Source organism: Puntigrus tetrazona, chromosome 7 (genome assembly GCF_018831695.1).
Source record: "Puntigrus tetrazona isolate hp1 chromosome 7, ASM1883169v1, whole genome shotgun sequence".
Classification (NCBI taxonomy): Eukaryota; Metazoa; Chordata; class Actinopteri; order Cypriniformes; family Cyprinidae; genus Puntigrus; species Puntigrus tetrazona.
Genome location: NC_056705.1, coordinates 28603388 through 28621523, shown reverse-complemented (window position 1 = coordinate 28621523; position 18136 = coordinate 28603388). Strand labels below are relative to the sequence as shown.

Below are 18136 nucleotides of genomic sequence, written 5' to 3'. Positions count from 1 at the left end.
GGCTGAACTATTCCTTTAAGTTTTTCTGGAACAAATATGCAGACAGTATTGGGTGAAATGAGATAATTATCTGAACTTAATGACACTAATGGTGAAAACTAAAAGCAGTTGTGCGTGGAGGCCTTGCTGAATTGTTTGAAGGCTGGACGAAATCCATACCTTTTCTCCTGGCTCTCCTTTGTATCCCTGACCTGGACTTCCCTGTGGAATAAGCAGAGACATTTAGCAAAACCTTTATGTATGGACATTTCAGCTATTCTGGAGTCAGAGATCACTTTTGCGAAAGGAAATTTATATTTAATAATTGACACTTCAGGAGCTAAGTTTAAACCAGTGATGCTTCTTGCATCCATAATAACTGGGCACTTTCATTCCAAAGAAGGTGCAGATGTACATATGTGTTTGCACACTGCCCTCTGTCGGACAGGAGGGTGACGTGTTAAACATGACAGGATTATTAACATAAACTAAGCTATTTCTAAACTGTTCCTTAGACAGCTGAACTTACTGGAGGTCCAGGAGGACCAGGTAGACCTGGCGGACCCTGTGGAGGGAGAAAACAATGAAATTATTAAGTATTTAAGCTGCAGACAGATGTTTTTTTTTCTGTAGACAGATGCACAGATATAATACATACATCATATCCATCTGGACCTCTAGGCCCCACTGGACCTGAAAATCCTGCTGGACCTGGAAATCCTACTGGACCTGGAGAGCCTTTGTCGAAAAAATTCTAAGGAATTTACAAAGAAGGTTTAATAACAAAAACAGTATTTGGTTTTTAGTACTTCAAGTTGCACAAAAAAAAAAATCTAAATCCTAAATAGGAAATAAGAAGAGAAGACCAGACATTTCCCAAAGCTTTCCTTTAAAATAATGCCTTTTAATGCAACGTTTTAAAGGGCAGTTTACCATAGATGATGCCCTGTCGACGTTAATTTAGTTTTAAACATTGTTCATTTGACATGCTTTTACTGAACACAAAAGGAGAATAAATAATGTCCCTACTAGTCACTCTTTTTCATATAATTACATTGAAAGGGAACAGAATGTTTAAAGATTCAAAAAGGACACAAAAGCTTTTTTAATTTCCAATTTCTCAGGATCTCACAGACTGCATGAGGTGTTGAAAATGACTGAGGTGTTTTCCCAGACAGCTTTGCACTCCACACCCAGATTTATAACTGCCTCACAATACATATTATTAACAGGGCTGCCGGTAAATACCACATGAACTGCAGTATTAACATATGAGTGTGTACATATAAAATGTTTGCATGTGTGATTTGCTTGGTTTCACAAAGAATGGCTGCAACTTACTGGTTCAGAAACATCTGTATAAAACGGTTCTCCTTTTTGACCTTTTTGACCAGGAGGTCCCTGAAATCAAGTGAAAAAAAAGTTCATATCTGGATATTTTTTTTTATAAACGACATGTATAAAACATTTAGACTTTTTTCACAGCTATGCTCATGAACAAAACAGTAGGACGAAAAGTATTACACTAATAAACAACTCAGCATGCAACATCAAGTTTTTATCTTAGTGCTTAGATCTATCTTAGAGCTTTTTTTTATAATAGGTTATTGATATTCTGTTATTATAAAAGTGTCTGCATGGCATTATTTTATTATATTTTAAAAAAGCATATGTTATCCTCAAAAATAATTCAGTTGGTTTTTGATAAGATGACTTGTTTTATTAGTAAGTGAAATGTCTACTGTATTTAGTCTGATAAATATTGCATGCTGCAATCTTCTCGAAATGCAGAAAAAGCCCTCAGACTTACAGGAGAACCAGAAAGCCCAGGAAATCCATCACGCACTCTGTCGCCTGGCTCACCTCGTGTGCCATTACAGCCATCCAAACCTGGGGGACCCCTGGGCCCCTCCTGACCAGGGTGTCCCTGCACAGGGTGGTAAAATCAGCTTAGTTAGCCATTTTCAGAGAACAGCGAAACTATGTTAAGAGACAAAAACTGTACTCACTGGAACACCATCATTACCAGAAAACCCAGGAACACCCATTGGGCCCTGTCCAAAAAAATTTATAAAAACCATGCACACTACACATTAATTCCTGTATTTAGATCCAATAAAAGACACATATACATTTGTAAACAGTTTATTACATGCGCAAAGTATTTCAGAATGCTGGTTAATAGAAAAGCATATATGTGGATGTGTATTAATTGGCCATCATGAAAAATCTGACCTTATCTCCATTTGGTCCAGAGGGCCCTTTGCGTCCTACATGGCCCTTTTCTCCTTTGGGCCCAATTGGGCCTGGGGCCCCAATGAAACCTTCAGGACCACTGCTGCCCGCCTGTCCAAGTTCGCCTGGTGGCCCCTAGAAATAGACAAAAATGAGTGTAGTATATAGAGGCACAGAGCATTCGTACATAAAACGGTCTCATTCTCACTTCGGTTAAAAGCATCTGTTAGATGAACCCCTGTGTGTGTGTATATGTAATATGTATATATATATATATATATATATATATATATATATATATATATATATGTGTGTGTGTGTGTGTGTGTTTTTGTGTATAATACATTTAAAGCATTGACTGGATAGATAGATAGATAGATAGATAGATAGGTAGAAAATGTATACACAAATAATATATTATCTACGTAGTAAAAAAATGACTTAACCTTACTGTCACAATTAGCAGTAATACTCCCTGCTGACCACATGGGGTCGACACACTCCAGCATTTAACCTCAACACTGCTGGTCTCTGTACATAAAATACAGAATCATTGATGGGATTGTTCAGGGCTTTTTTTAATAAAAGGGTGGGTAAAAAACGAGTATTGTTTTGGCAACATACTTATCTTTAACTCAACAGACCAGGAAAAGTTAATCTGATATCGGCCTCTCAAATGCATACTGGGACTCAAACAACCAGAAAGAGAAAGGAACTTAAGTTTCCAAACAGCATCTAAATAAAATCAATCTGCTTGTGTAGGAAAGCTTTTTTTTTTGTACTAGAATTTTACTGGAACCACAGTGTTGAAGCATGGTATAATGAAATAAAGCAACAACTGAGGTTTTAACAGGATTATAGCCGCAAAAAAACCCCATGATCCTTGGGGCTGTATGCACATTTTTCAGCGTGTATTCATCCATGTGCCTAGTGCACTTCTACCCCAGGAAAGAAGTAGAGAGCGTACGTGTGGAGAAATACAGAGCAATAGAATAGAAAGTGTGGATGTTTCAAAGGTTTAGTTTTATCCTTTAAGCTAGTCCTCTGACAGTGAGGCGAAACCGAACTTGCTGTCTTGGTTTGAGGTTTAACAGTGGTTGGTACTGGGAAACCACCAAGTATTAGACCAGATCTGCGTGCGTTTGAGTAATATATGGTATCATTTTCTACAGACTCTCACCAGTTATTGAATTCTATCAGACAGGTGAAAATTTCCTACTATCACAGAAATTTATTTTGGGTAATATATGACAATGGTTCTCCACCTTTATGCAGGGAGCCACTAGGGGGCCTCGGTAAAGATTCAGGGGGGCCACAGGATGATTTCAATTAATAAATCGTTATTAATGTATTAAAATATCATTAACATTTTACCATACAGGTCAGTGCTAGTTCATTCATTAACTAAAAATTAACTAAAATAGCCATTAAGTATTTATAGACAGCTTTTCATTTTAATAATGTAATAGTAAAGTTGAAATGAACAATAAAACAATAGTTTACTAAAAGATAAAAACTGTCATTAACTACTGACCCTCGTGGCATACCAAACCATCATTCATCTTTAGAATATTGATTATTAGTTATCATTAAATAACAACATTGGCACACATGAACTACATAATACTTCCACAGCATTAATTCATCTTATTTAATGTTCTTTTCAGGATTTACTAATGCATTATTAAAAATCAAAGTTGTGTTTGTCAACATTAGTGAATGCACTTTGAACCAACATGAATAAAACACGAACACCTGCATTATCATTAACATAGATTAATAAATTGTGTAATAAATGCTTTGTTTATTGTTTGTTCGTGTTATGTAATACATTAACCAATGTTAACAAATGGCATTGTACAATGTTACCCATAATGTTTGACGAAGCCTGAAAGCTTTCTGACCCTGCACAGACAGCAACACAAACTACCACATTTAAGGCCCAGAAGCCTAGCAAGGATATTGTCAAAATAGTCCATGTAATCTGCTCTTTTGACTTTGGTTTGTCATGTGCTGGTCCTAAGCTGTTCCTATCCTAAGCAGCTAGCTCCTCATAACGAGCTCCTTAAAGGAATAGTTCACCCGGAAATGAAAATTCTGTCATCATTCACTTATACCCTAGAGTATTTCCAATTCTGTATGAAAAAAAAAAATACTATAACAGTGACCCAAAACAGCCTGGTTGCAAACTTTCTTCAAAATATCTTCAAAAATATTCATACATATTTGGAAATACTCTAGGGTGAGGAAATGATGACAGAATTTACATTTTCGGGGTGAACTATTCCTTTAAACCAGATCAACTGTCAAGCTACAAAACACACCTAACCAGAGTTTGCTTTTTTGACAAAAAAAAAAAACAGAAATCTAGTTGTTTAATTCAAGCTAAGTTGTGTGACCGGTGAGGCATTTCAAGACTGTGTTCTGCTCTCATCTGTCTCCTTCACACACCGCTTAATAGGGTTTCAACGTGTATACACCGTTATTAACAACACGAAGATGGAAAAAATGACTTCCAGCCAAATTAACACGCACTAGACTGCTTCGTTTGTGGCACAAATCTGGCCCCTCACAATGGACACAATAGAACTCATTCTGCCTTTCTAAGCCGCCCAGTCTTACTCGCCTGGCTAGCGAGCATGCACCTCACTTCCTGTCGGAACGGCCAACAGAATCCATGAGCCAACAGATTCCCCCGGCTCAGTCCTGTTGGCTCTGAGGATTTGGTAGGAACCATTGTTCATGGGCAGCGAGGCTCAGGCGTGATTTTACCTGTCGCGCCGTGTGCTCATCGGGAGCGGTGATGGAAGCTGCATTAGGAAACACATCAAAAAGGGGCAGGGTGCGGACTGAGTGATTCAGCCATGATAACCAAATTTCTCTGAGTGCACCACCCTGCCTGCAGAAGCGAAAGAAGGAGCAGTGCCAGGCAGACAGCAGTGAAAACACACACACACACACACACACTCTCTGACTCAGCAGTCTTTCTCATTTAAAACCCCACGGGCATGCAAATGTAATGTGTAAATGAGGCACGTGTGTTCAAGTTTATAAACAGACTGCCATTTCATACTGTAACGGTTTTATGTGAGACCTACATTTGAAAATATCCATGTTAAAGCTTTCTGGAAACATTTACCTGATTTGTTTATTCTCTTCATGTCTTTTTAGCAGCATAATTAATTGAATTAGCATTTAATTAGAATTACATGTGTGTTTAAAGTATTAAATTTATATTCTTATATTTTATACTATACATGAATAGATTTAATATATAAACAACATTCTTATACATAAACAACATTTATATATACACATTATAAATATACAAAAAGTATACAAACATATATTATCTGAACAAAAACGTTTATTTTGGAACCACGATTAATTGGACAGCACTGATAATAATAACAAGTCTGACAATGGCTACTTGTAATTAGGGGTCACACTTTTCCAATACAAATTTTGGCTATTAAAAAGTTATTACAATCTGGAATTATTGAATAAAGACACCCACAGACACACACACACACACACACACACACACACACACACACACACAACAAAAAGGATAAAAGGCTGCTAAATAAAAGCTTTCACAAGTTTCAGACATCAGACATTCCTGGCTATATATTTACATTTTCCGAGTAAAATACTGTATGCGTCTGTTATCACATACTCCATAAACTGTTCATGTAATAACAAAGCCAGAGGCAAAGAATCAAAAGGATTAAGAAGAGAGACGGAGAGAGCAATGTATGCGTTACATAGTGTTTTGCAATCTACCAGCATACAGATAATGAGATTTCATTGCTGTAACTTCATATCAGATTATACATCTGAAATCAAGTACCGACAATATTATCATAGCTTGTTATATGTACAGTCTTATTGCATACATGCTGGCATAAACACGATGCATTAAACCCACATCCATTAACTTTGGAAGTGTTACAAGTTCTATAACATTGCTCTCGTACTTACGATTGATTTCCAGTAGGGGACAGTCTTATTTCCACAGATACAACTGACCTTCGTGCAAAGAAAGTGTGGTTTAAAAACCAACAAATTCACCCGGGTGGATCAAGACGTCACCCGAGGGCTCAAAGGTCACTAGGGCCAAAGGTTGTGAAAATTACCACTCATGTCCTTTCATCTTATTATAAATGATTATAATTTAGATCAACTCCGAAGACGAAAATCACAAAACCAACAAACAGGAAGTCTAAATAATTTACATCTGGATGTAACTTTATGAGTCTTGTTTAACACACAAACACACACAGTCAGTCTAAACAACTAAAGATGGTTTACACTCTGCTGGTTAATTCCTCTGGATGTAGATCGAGACATGACACCCAGCTGTTTAGTTAACTGGTTTGTTAAGACATTAACTCGTCGTGTGAATGCTTTATTCCTTTAGATTGCACTCATACCAGTTTTACAATTAATAGCACTACAGACAAAGATAAGAGATTGTAGCTCTAGTTGTTCTAGTTTGCATGTTCATTGGGTGCAATTCAATTGCGTGCATAAAATGATAGGCAGTATGATTATAACTGTGCATCTACCAGCATACATGCACTTAATGATACATCAAACATCCTCACGCATGTCTCTATCTCATCAAGACGTTTGGTTAAATCATCTGTAGCCAAAACTCATGATTCACATTTGTTGGGACTGCGCTTGTATTTGAGGCAGTCCTCTCTAAAATAAGAGCAATGTATGGGGATGGAAAAGATAACAGAAAAAACAATAAACAGCACATCTGTGTATTTTATGTGATTTTTTTTCTCCTCTTTGCTGTAAGAGCTAAAAAGGTACAGCTCATATATTTGTCCCATAAATAAACATGCTGTGTGCCGTGATCTAACCCTCACAAATGACTTGTTTGAGATTGAGTCATTCTGATTCTGACCAATTTTGAATGGATGGACAGAATATCTTTATCCGGTAGTGTGTGTGCCAGGCTTTGAGTTTCATCACGCAATTTCGGTTTAAAAAAATAAAATAAAATTCTTACAGGGTTGAAACAACGTGAGAGTAAGTAAATGAAGCGAGAATGTCGTGTGACATGATCTGACCCTCATAAATGACTTTTTTGTATCCCAAAGAAATCAAGCTCGGTCATATAAATATCAACCATAATAATAATTTAATAAATAATTCTCCTTCGATGAAGTCTTATGTTTTATGTGAGCAACATATTTTAGAATGTACTTCTAATGACTTGTTTAGAATAATATTTATCTTCTGATTCGCTGTAGTGGTGCAATGTTAAATGAAAAACACACATTAAATGCTTCATAATCAAGATAATTCACTTTTAAACCATTCTTTTAAAAACTAGACCTTCTCTATCTGGGACATTAATCAACCAGTAATCAGTTCTGATAATCTCATTATGAAAGGAAGGAAACTTAAGATCTAACAGACAATTAATACTTCCACACAATTATCTGATTCATGTTGAATATTTATTGTCTACTGTGACTTCTTGAATACGTTACTTGTGATAAGACTAATGTAGCATGTAATGCCAAAAAAATTATAGTAATAAAATAAAACAAAAAAAAAGACTCCCCATCACTGTTAAAGGCAAAGCTGTAGTTGCTCCCAGAGTGGACAGATTGAGTCAGGGTAGCTAAAGCGGTCGCACATGCTTTGCACACATGAAAGTCAGAGTTGCTTTTCTATGGCTGCCCTTAACCCAACCATTATGTCAGCATCCTGCAACCTCTGACCTGTCTGGAAGCGGATGTTATTGGTCCAAACGAGATCAGTATGGGCGCCTGTTTTTGTTGGGTGGCTGACTAAAGAAGAACGTTCTTTAAAGATGGCTCATCGTGGCTGATGTTTGTCTTTAAGGAGGACTCTGAGACAGCTGGAAACAGATGCTTCAGGAATGGCCTCATGCAGGCAGGTGTATTTGTCAGAGAACTGAAGCGGTAACACTTTCTATGAAGCTCCACTTCAAAAACCTAAATAACTTCCCAGTTAGTTTTTAAAACAGCAACATCTCCATTAATCAAATATGATTGCTAGAACGTTCTTAATACCAGTGTACAGTTTAATTTGTTTGTCTATGTATTTCTATTAAAATTATTACATTACATTATCACTTGCTTCTATGTGTCAACAGAGAGAGACAGAGAGAGAGAGAGAGAGAGAGAGCACAATTTAATATTTCATGCAGATGTTCAAATGTCTGGGATCAGAAGGATTTATTTCTAATGAAAAATTCTATTTCAAATAAATGCTGTTCTTCTGAACTTTCTATTCATCAGGGAATTCTGAAAAAAAAAAATGCTATCACAAAAATCCACAAAAATGGGACACTGAAGACTGGAATAATGGCTGCAAAAAAGTTCTGCTTTGTGATAGATCATGTTTTAAAATGCATTCGAAAAAGAAAAGTCCTTTAAAATTGTAATCCTTTTCACAAACCTAATGTTTTTATTGTATTTTTGATTAAATAAATGCAGCCTTCGTTAGCATAAGAGGCTTTTTTAACAAAACAAAACGATCTTATCCACCCTAAATTTTTGGGATATTTATTCCAAAAACAAAACATTTCATGCATGTGAAATGCAATATATGTTCACATGAAGCAATGTGACCGCTGTTTAGCTTTGTGTACTTTCACATACCTTGCAGCTAGGTTTGCATAGGGCTTCACCTGGAAGGTATGGGAATCTCTATGTATTAAATTTCAAATTCTTTGTGGTGGTTTACAATAATGGAGAAGAAAAAAAACCCCTATAGCCTTAATGTATGCGTTGTTAAGTAGTCAAATAAAGGCTGTGCTCTCTGTCCTTATCCCTCCTTCACTGGTTTAAACTTAATCCTATCATTACTCTGCATATTTTGCCCTTCGTTTTGCTCCTAACTGAAGGTGCACATAAATGTATGGTTAACTGGTAAACTCTGCCGTTCTCTCTCTGTCTGTTTTTGCGCTCCTCTGAAGCAGACATTCCCAGTACGGCTGACTGCACTTTTCAGAGCTCACTCACTTTGCATCGCATCACACTGGCTCCTGTTGTTTTTGGGGGCCGCAGCTCTATTGGTGGTGGTGAAGTCAGGCTCAAAGATGGTTTACCCACTCTGGCCGTGTCTTTTGTGTCGATGGATTACTGGAATCAAAGGTAATGGCAGTGGGCAAATAGGTAGCTAAACAACCACACCGATTTTTTTTTTTTTTCTGCCCTGGACACTGACTGCAGCTCAATTCAGACTTGACACTGTGCCCGCTTTGAGTCAGGGCTGAGTGCATTGAGTTGCAAGGGTTCAGACACTGACAGAGCCAGGCCTACTGGGTCACGAGGTCTCTGTCATGGGTATACTGATGCTGAACTCCTTGTGCTATCCGTTCGCGCAATGCAGTGGGTTTATGTTTCATGTTACCCATGCTTGAACGCAGCACTAAACAAGCATGTCAAACCCTGAGCGACTCAAGGCCAAAAGAAAGAACGCTTTTGAGTCTCTTCTTTCAATAACTATAAAAATAAACACTACTAAAGTATCTTCCTCCACACTCAATACTGAAATTATACTAGCAGACTAAATCTAGTGGAAACATCCTGTTCTTTCTTTTATGGTTATTTATCATCGCCCCTGCCTGTGGAAAACCCTGCATTACCTAAACTAAATCATGCTGTAAGCATGTGTGAATGTTTATACCACAAAAAGGATGTGGCAACTTTTCTCTTCCTTCGTCCTCCTGTGCGTTTAATTAGAGTTTGTGGATCCAAACAGCAAAACAACTGCTGATTTCTCAAGATTATGTTGTTGCAAATGGAAATGATGCAGGTGGCTGCGAGTGGCATGTGTGTGCTCATGCTCATAAAATACATCTCTCATCTCGGAGGTGTGAATGGAACACAGGCAACTATAAATCTGACCTTGAGAGCAGTTCTGTCTTGTGTGCCAACATCTTGGCAGGCTCCAGGGATGATGGAACGGATGTGGTATGATGCGCTTGCATTTTGACTATGTGTGTGCATGTCTTTGTGTGTTTGTGGAGCAGTTGTTTACTCTAAACTGTCAACTGGAAAATCAGAAAAAATGCAGAAAACGGCGAATTAACATGGCAAAAAACAGTCAAAGGTGCACTGCATTATTATCAAAAAAAGACGCAAACATAATGAGCACCATCAGGGTGTGGACCATTCCTTTATAAAAAAAAAAAATGTTCAATTGACATACAACACTGATTTATCTTTTATCAGTCATCTCTTACTGTGGTTTGAATCTGCTCCATATAAAAGTATGCATCATTATCTACAGTTCGCTGTGTATTTATGGTTTGTGAGCGTTGGTGTGCTGTGGTTTGACCATCATTACATGTGCTTGATGAATCATAGTTTGGTATTTGAGAAAGCCATTAAAATAAAATTGTTCGTGTGTGTTAAAGCGATGATGCTTATTTCAGACCTTGCTAAGGGTATCATGGTAATAGTAGTTTAATGAATTTTTTAAAACTTTCCTTCTTTGCACATTTCTGCTCATCTCATTCCCAAGACAACAATCAACAAACAGCATTCAGTAGTTAGAATAAACATCATCAAAATACCAATGTTTAAAAGTTTGGAGTGATTAGAATTTTGGCTGAGGCCTCTTATGAATCAAAATTACAGTAAATCTGTCAATATGGTAAAATATCATTGCATTAAAATATTTTTTAAAATAAATAACATTAAATAATAATGTATTTTAATATATTTTAATAATATATTTTATGTAACTACTCCTTTAGTCCATTTCCACTGTCTTCACTTTCACATAATCCTTCAGAAATCATTTAGTATGATGATTTGTTGCTCAAGAAACATTTCTTATTATTATCATCAATGGTCAAAACAGTTGTTTTCAACCAAAGAAATGTCATTGTCTTCTTTAAAAGGTATCCATTAAGCATTTCTAGAAAGACACTGTTCTGTAATTGTGTGTAAATTCCAATGTAAAATTTGGAGTTGCTGTAAACTAATCAGTAAAATCAACTATCAGTCATGGCACACTGAGTGTGAGTGAGCAGGACTCAACAGTGGTCTGGATAAAATCCAACTTCTTGGCAAACACCCATCTCTCTCACTCCTGTACAGTGCCTCTGTGATTGGCAACCTTAAGTGAGCTGAAACCCTATATCTACGGGGTATGAATATTTCTGTTCCTGCTCTTGATTAAAGCATTGTAAAGACTTGTTCTTTCTTTGGCACTTTGCCAACAAGTCTCTCAGGCGGAAGTAAATAGTGTGTAAATAAAGTATCTTCATTAATAGTTTTTAAAAATAAAACGTGGACTCCACAATGCATTTAATTCTGATATGTTGTCCGGTTCTTAAGACCCTACTCTTATTTTGCAAGCACCCGAATCCGATATGTTTGTTCAGTCAGGTTTAAGCATTGGTTTCTATAGCAATGATGTAGGCGTTAAAGCATGGCAAAGTGATTTTCTTCTAAAACAACTGAGAGTGACAAACTGTACGAAAAGAAGAGGAAAATGGAAAATATGCCTCATCGGTTCCTCATGCGGCGCGTGGGAAAACGTGCCTCGTGATGATCTGGAATAGCTATGCAAACAATAAAAAAGGTCATGTGTTTTGATGTGTTCCGGCTAAATGAATGAAGCCTATGTTTTGTGATTAGCACAGCAATCACATGAAATGTGGGTGTGTCCAACAATGCATATTTCCTGACATCTTGTCAAAATACAACTGCATTCTATTTCGAATTATAATGCATCTCGTGTATGATCGGACTAACGACAAGCTACGATCGGGTAACGACACATTAACAGTGCGCTGACCTTGTGACCTCCAGCGGTACGTGTGAACATGGCATTTGAGACAGTTTCGTATCAGTTCGGCTTAAACAACGATCTCTTGACAGCGTGACCTGCTCCGTGTTTGTTCTTGAGCTCTGTTTCTATATCTAGCGTGTCAGTGAGATTGCAGCAAGAATAAAACAGAATAATATTTGAAATTCGTGACGAATGTCTAGATATTCGTGCGTCTACCTGGCCCACGAGAGGTGCGTTTGCGTGTGTGTGAGTCAGAAGGCACGTGCAGCTCTGAAGGTAAATTTGCTGTTAACAGTTATGTATGATACAGGATGAGGTCAAGAGAGTGGTATGAACAGTCTCGATATTGGCAAACAGAGTTCCTCATCACTCACCCTGCTACCCTTTAAGGGCAAACACGGGCACGGTCCACCGCAGTCCCGGCCTGCACACGGCTCCTGGAGCTTTGATCCCTGCGCACACAAAAACACACGAAGAGACAAGATTACATCCTGCACTACTGTCAAAGTCATACGTCAATACAGCACAAAGAAAACTGTACTCTGAAGTAAGTTAGAGGTTACATCACTGATCAGTGTACATTCTAGCATCTAGCGTTTGTGGATGTGTGTAACAGTAACGTGTTGCAGCGTAGTTTGTGAAAGTGACTGTCAGTGTAAGATTGATCTGTTTGTCTCCCCGCAGGCTTGTGAAAATCACCTGGACGGCAGTAAGTGGTATGTGATCTCACAGAGGAACAAAAGACAAAACCCTGCTCTGGATTTTAGCCTCTGGTACAGCATACCAAAAGATCTACTTCACAAAAAATAAAAAAGGAAGACAGGGACTATAGGTCATTCCGTTCGTACTGTAAAGACGATTAGTTACACTATACATCCCAAATGCTAAACCTAAACCTTCTTACTATAGAGCTCTCACACACATAAACACAAAGATATATATGAGCTCTATTGTCCTCTCGTCTCATGCTGAGATCACATTCCAAAGCATGCTTGTTTGACCATTCCCAATCGTCCATCTCTTTTCTTCTTAGATACGGTATCTGCCTCTAATATTTCATTACCAATTGTTACCAATACTGTTAAAAAGTTTTGTATGTGTGTGTGTGTGTTTTTTTTAAAAAAACAAGTCTCTTCGCCAGTGCTACATTTATTTCAAAAATAAAAATGCAGTAAAAACTAATTTATCAATAAATTATTCATAACTGTTCTATTTGAAATTCAAATGTAATTTATCCTATTTTTAATGCACAGTAAGTGTCTTTAATGTCATTTTTTGATTAGTTTAACGCTCTCTAAATAAATAAAAGTATTCATTTCATTAAAAATAAATCTTACCTATGCATTTTTCGGGTAATTAGCTAACCGTGTACCATAACACACAAAACATTTTTATATATTGTTATTATTATTGCTATGAAGCGCACTGGCTGGTCTCCAGATATAGCTTTATCTATACGTGTATGTGACTATTTTGCTCGTTCTTCATTTAGCACAAAAAAACATGTGCACATAAACATGAATTCTACGTAGATTCTACGTAACAACATGTCCTTTCTTAACTATGTGAAATTCAATCCTCAGCAGACCTGTGAATAATGTGATCAATGAAAGCTGCTCATACAAGGGTCTTTTAAGTGGTCATCCCCTGCTGGAGTTCAGAGGTCACTGGATAGCATTTCACTTTGATTAAAGGATGAAAAGGTGCAGACAAGCAGGGATGAGGGGCCCCATGAGGTTTTGGACGGTGGGTACTTGCCCAAAGGGTCAGGGGTGTTCGGACAGTCATCTAGAAAAAAACCTCAAAGGTCTTAAACTGATAAGCAAGACCTTATTTACTAATCACAAAGGGCGTGTGTGTACAGCGTCTGTGTGTCTGTGAGCGTAGGTGATGTAAGGACTCCATTGAAACCTGTCTCCACTCTGAACGTCACATGACTCCACAAAGCCTGCGACTTTTCTAACTTGTGACCGCATTTTTCCTGTGAGGTTTCAGCTCAGGCAAATAATGGAGGGATATAGAGGGAGTGAAAGCAGGAGTAAGAGAACGAGTGCTGATGCAAAAATGGGGTACATGAGAGGAAGCCAGTAAAAAGTAGGTTAGAAAGCTGGGATTGCCCTGGACAGGCCTCGCCTCTTTTCTACTGATCTCCTGTTTATCACTAATTGCTCTGACAGAAACAGGCCACAAAATCTGCAAAGAGGGATTCAGAAAGAAGTATTGACTGAGAGAGAGGGGGAAAAAAAACACAAAGACAAATCCTGACCAATTACTGACCTTGGTCTGACTGCAGAGAAACATAAAAAACACAAAACAATCCTGGAAAATGTAGGAATAGGAATAGGAATCCAAAATCCAAAAATTTCTTTTTATTACAATATTTAAGTGATTCCTTCTATTTTCTAACTATATTAATCAAAAAGAGATTACTAGAAGATATATTCTTCATATCTGACTGGTAAACAGGCTCCTCTCACATACACATTCCAAACTTGCCCAACATTTTCTTTTGATTGTTGTTTTTACATCACTTTTTTTCATTTTTTTTTTTTTTTTTAAGATAATTAATTCTAATTTCACTTAAACAATACTGTAAAGATAACAATCATGGCACATAAAATAATCAAAATTTGAGTAAAATGATCAGAATCAGACACGAACACAAACTCGTCTCTGGTCTAGTCAGGTAGATAGTTCACCCAAAAATGAAAATTCTGTCATTAACTATTCATCCTCATGTACTTCCAACCCTGTAATAACTCCATTTATCCTTGGAGCATAAATTAAGATATTTTTGATGGAATCTGAGAGCTCTTGCGGGTTAATAACGATGGTGAGTAAGTAATGACATAATCTTCATTTTTGTGTAAACTATTCCTTTATATGACCTTTCTTGAGTGGCCCACACATGGCGCGAACTTAAGTATTAAATAATAACTCTATTATATAACTACTACCTATCAGATTAAAGCGGACAGCAGGTGGCAATACAGAAGGAGGAGTAGGATAATCCAACACCCCTGTCTCAATTTGAAACGCCCGATCCTGTCCCTGAGGAGATCCGCCACCTTTGTCCCACTCTTTTCAGGACGTTCAACCCACCTGGTGAGAAGCGAAAACATAAGCCATATGTGAATTTAGGCCCCTCTCCTGTAAGTTAAGCAAACCTCCACTACAAGGAGCAACAAGCCCCTCTCAATAGCACACCTTGACATTCCTTTGCAGCTCGTTCAGTGGAAATGAATTGAGCTATTTGGAGCCGGACAAAGAGCGCAACTTAAGGCGAAATCTCTGAGCACGCACGCACACACACACACACACACTTAGCCCTGCAGGCAAAAGCACAGGATCCATTTACACATTTTGGTAGAGAAATCAATGGGGGGTCTTGCTTTCCTCTTTACTGTTTTCCTCCAGAGCCGAGCTGCTTGACTCACCTGTAGTGTGTTTGTACATGTTATGTTTTACACCTCTTTAACTTTAGCCTGATATAGGGTTGTATTTGGGATGTTTGGTCACCCTTGGGCAATAAAACAGAATGCATAAACAAAGAGCGCAAAAGGCTTAAGATTCACTGGCACACGTGTACATGTACACTTGAGAAAGTCAGAGGCCACACACAGACTCCGAGAGAGGTTAACCTCTAGTTTCCTCTCAGGGTTTAGAGATGTTTGTCTGCTCACATTCCCTCCATCATCTGCTGTCATCAATCAGTCCGCCCATATCAGTGAATGACTGAACAGAAAACACAGGAGAAGATGCAAGAGAACGGACGTTTATCTTGCTCTCATGTGACTGATGAGCTCCTCTGAAAAACGGCACAGCCCAGAGAACAGAGCAAATAAAAAAGTACTGGGACATGAATCTGATATAATATAATATATAAATGCTATACCTGCCTGTCTTTATCTGCCTCGTATTTGCATTTATTTCTTAAATTCTAAGACATTATTGTTTCTCCCCTTAATAATAAAGGCAAGATAAATGTTCAACACATTTAAGAATTTAAGTGTAAAAGTAAAAACAGGACAGAAGAATTAATCTGTTTTATACTTAAAGAATATTGGATTCTCTTGAATATTTTGATATAATGAAAATGTATACTAGCATTCAAAGTGTGTGGTCAGTAATTTATATATTTCTTAAATAAATGCTTTAAGACTTTCACATTGTAACAAATAAAATCTATTTTAAAGAAACGCTGTTATTTTAAATGTAAATAAATAATAAATTATGATGGGAATAAATTACATTTTAAAATATGTTAAGGTATAAAACAAACACATTATTACTGCTTTTAATCAAATATAACAATTTATTTTCAAGCAAATAAATGCAGTTTTGTTGAGTATGACTTCTCAACAAAAAACTCAAATATCTTACCACCTCGCTCTTTAGAAAGTGTTAAGATACATAATAAGAAAGATGTAATAAAAGATATTCAAACTCAGTTACTAGGCCTTTAAGTGCAACTGGTCATGAACTCACACAATGCATCGCTGGGAGGCCAAATATCAGGGTTAGAATAATCATTTTAAGTATAATTATACATAACTCATCAAGAACGATAAAGAAGTAAACAAGGTTTATATTTACATGACTGCAGACGAGGTGCCTGTAAAAGAGCACGGAAACTAAAATGTTTGTCATCATGCATTTATTACTAACATCTAATTAACATCTTGAAACAGCGAGATTTACATCAATAAAACCTAACTTAAAACATCACAAGTCCAGCTGCAGAACGTCGTCCCAGCGTCCGTCAGGAAATGCTTTGGTTTTTGTGTGTTTTAACAAGATGAACATGAAGACAGTGCACAGGCATCACATTTTAAATTCCTTTATTTTATCCTTCACCTTTTATCCTTGTTTGTTTATCAAGATTTAAACAGACCCCCTACAAAACAGGCTGGGCCCCTACACGCGTATTTTCAGGGTCTGCTGGTCATATGTGTCCGTTCTCACAGCTGTGTTTAAACTCTCAGTACTTCACAGTTTACCTCAGGCCAAACAACCCCCCGTTGCTTAACTATCAACTGCATATACATTCGGTTTTGATAGGCTCTTAAAACCCCAGGCCCCCCACTGACAGACCCTGACCTACGCATGTCTGATGTCAACCAAGTAAAACAAAAATCATAATGCGCACAACATGCTTCAAACGGCAGAAGAGCTTGATGACATCACAGAAAATACCGAAGCCTGCTCATAAGTGCTTGTGTATGTTCGTCAGTGGCTTGAGAACAGGGGAATATATAAATCCACCAAATCACATCATTAATATATGTTTGCATTACGGAGAATAACATTTTCTATTATCTGCAGCTAGTTTGCACTTACAGTATGGTTTATAGTAGACCACTAATCACCTGGTCAACTACAACTGTGCCAAAAATCTTCATGGGCTTTGAACATTTTTGCAAAAAATAATGTTTAATTGCTTGTTTAGGAGTGAAATGTGACCCATATAAATTACTTGAAATTCAACCGACGTATATTCATTTCAAACTGGATTCATTTATTGGGCTATAATGCAGATTTCTCTAAAAGATAACCTAAAGGGAGAGTTCACCAAAAAAAAAAAAAACCCATTATTTATTCACCCTCAAGCCATACAAGGTCTAACGTTTTTCTTTTAGATGAATATAGTCGGTTGCATTATAAAATGTTCCGTATAACGGCAGCGAATGGGGTTTGAGATTTCGAAGCCCTAAGAAATGCATCCATTCATCATAAAAGTTCTCCACACAGCTCTGGCAGCGGCTTAATAAAGATCTTCTGAAGGCCTGCAGGGTTGGAGAGAAGCTCTACACCGTCCTCTGGCAAGCCCCAGCACCTGCCTACCTCAAAGCTTGTGTGTGAGGGTCTCACAGAGCTTCTACAAGTGTTGAGCACAGCGCAGATCTACGACTCCTATGATCTAACAGTAATAAATCAACAGAGGGAGAAGCTAGCCGAGCATGTACTTTGTCAGAACAGAACAAATTCTTTCCTGCCGATCCCAGAATAGATCTTTCTCACACTTTACACCACTGCCAGGGTGATGACTACATCCAGATCAGATTGAGGTTTTTCCTCAGCCAATATTGACGCTATAAGTGTAGCGTGCTTGAAGATCAGG

The 18136-nt window shown here is 37.5% G+C and overlaps 1 protein-coding gene across 5 annotated transcripts in view; it reads right to left on the bottom strand.

Annotated features, from left to right (window-relative positions):
• Positions 1 to 18136, bottom strand: part of col4a6 (collagen, type IV, alpha 6) — a 68958-nt gene that overhangs the window by 25315 nt on the left and 25507 nt on the right. For all 5 annotated transcript variants that reach the window (XM_043244411.1, XM_043244413.1, XM_043244414.1 and 2 more), the window contains exons 4-11: positions 12390 to 12467; positions 2215 to 2349; positions 1989 to 2033; positions 1790 to 1906; positions 1321 to 1380; positions 638 to 733; positions 509 to 544; positions 160 to 201 (exon numbers count right to left, since the gene is read on the bottom strand). In XM_043244411.1, the coding sequence (XP_043100346.1) occupies positions 160 to 201; positions 509 to 544; positions 638 to 733; positions 1321 to 1380; positions 1790 to 1906; positions 1989 to 2033; positions 2215 to 2349; positions 12390 to 12467 (609 nt within the window). The remainder of the gene's footprint in view (positions 1 to 159; positions 202 to 508; positions 545 to 637; positions 734 to 1320; positions 1381 to 1789; positions 1907 to 1988; positions 2034 to 2214; positions 2350 to 12389; positions 12468 to 18136) is intronic.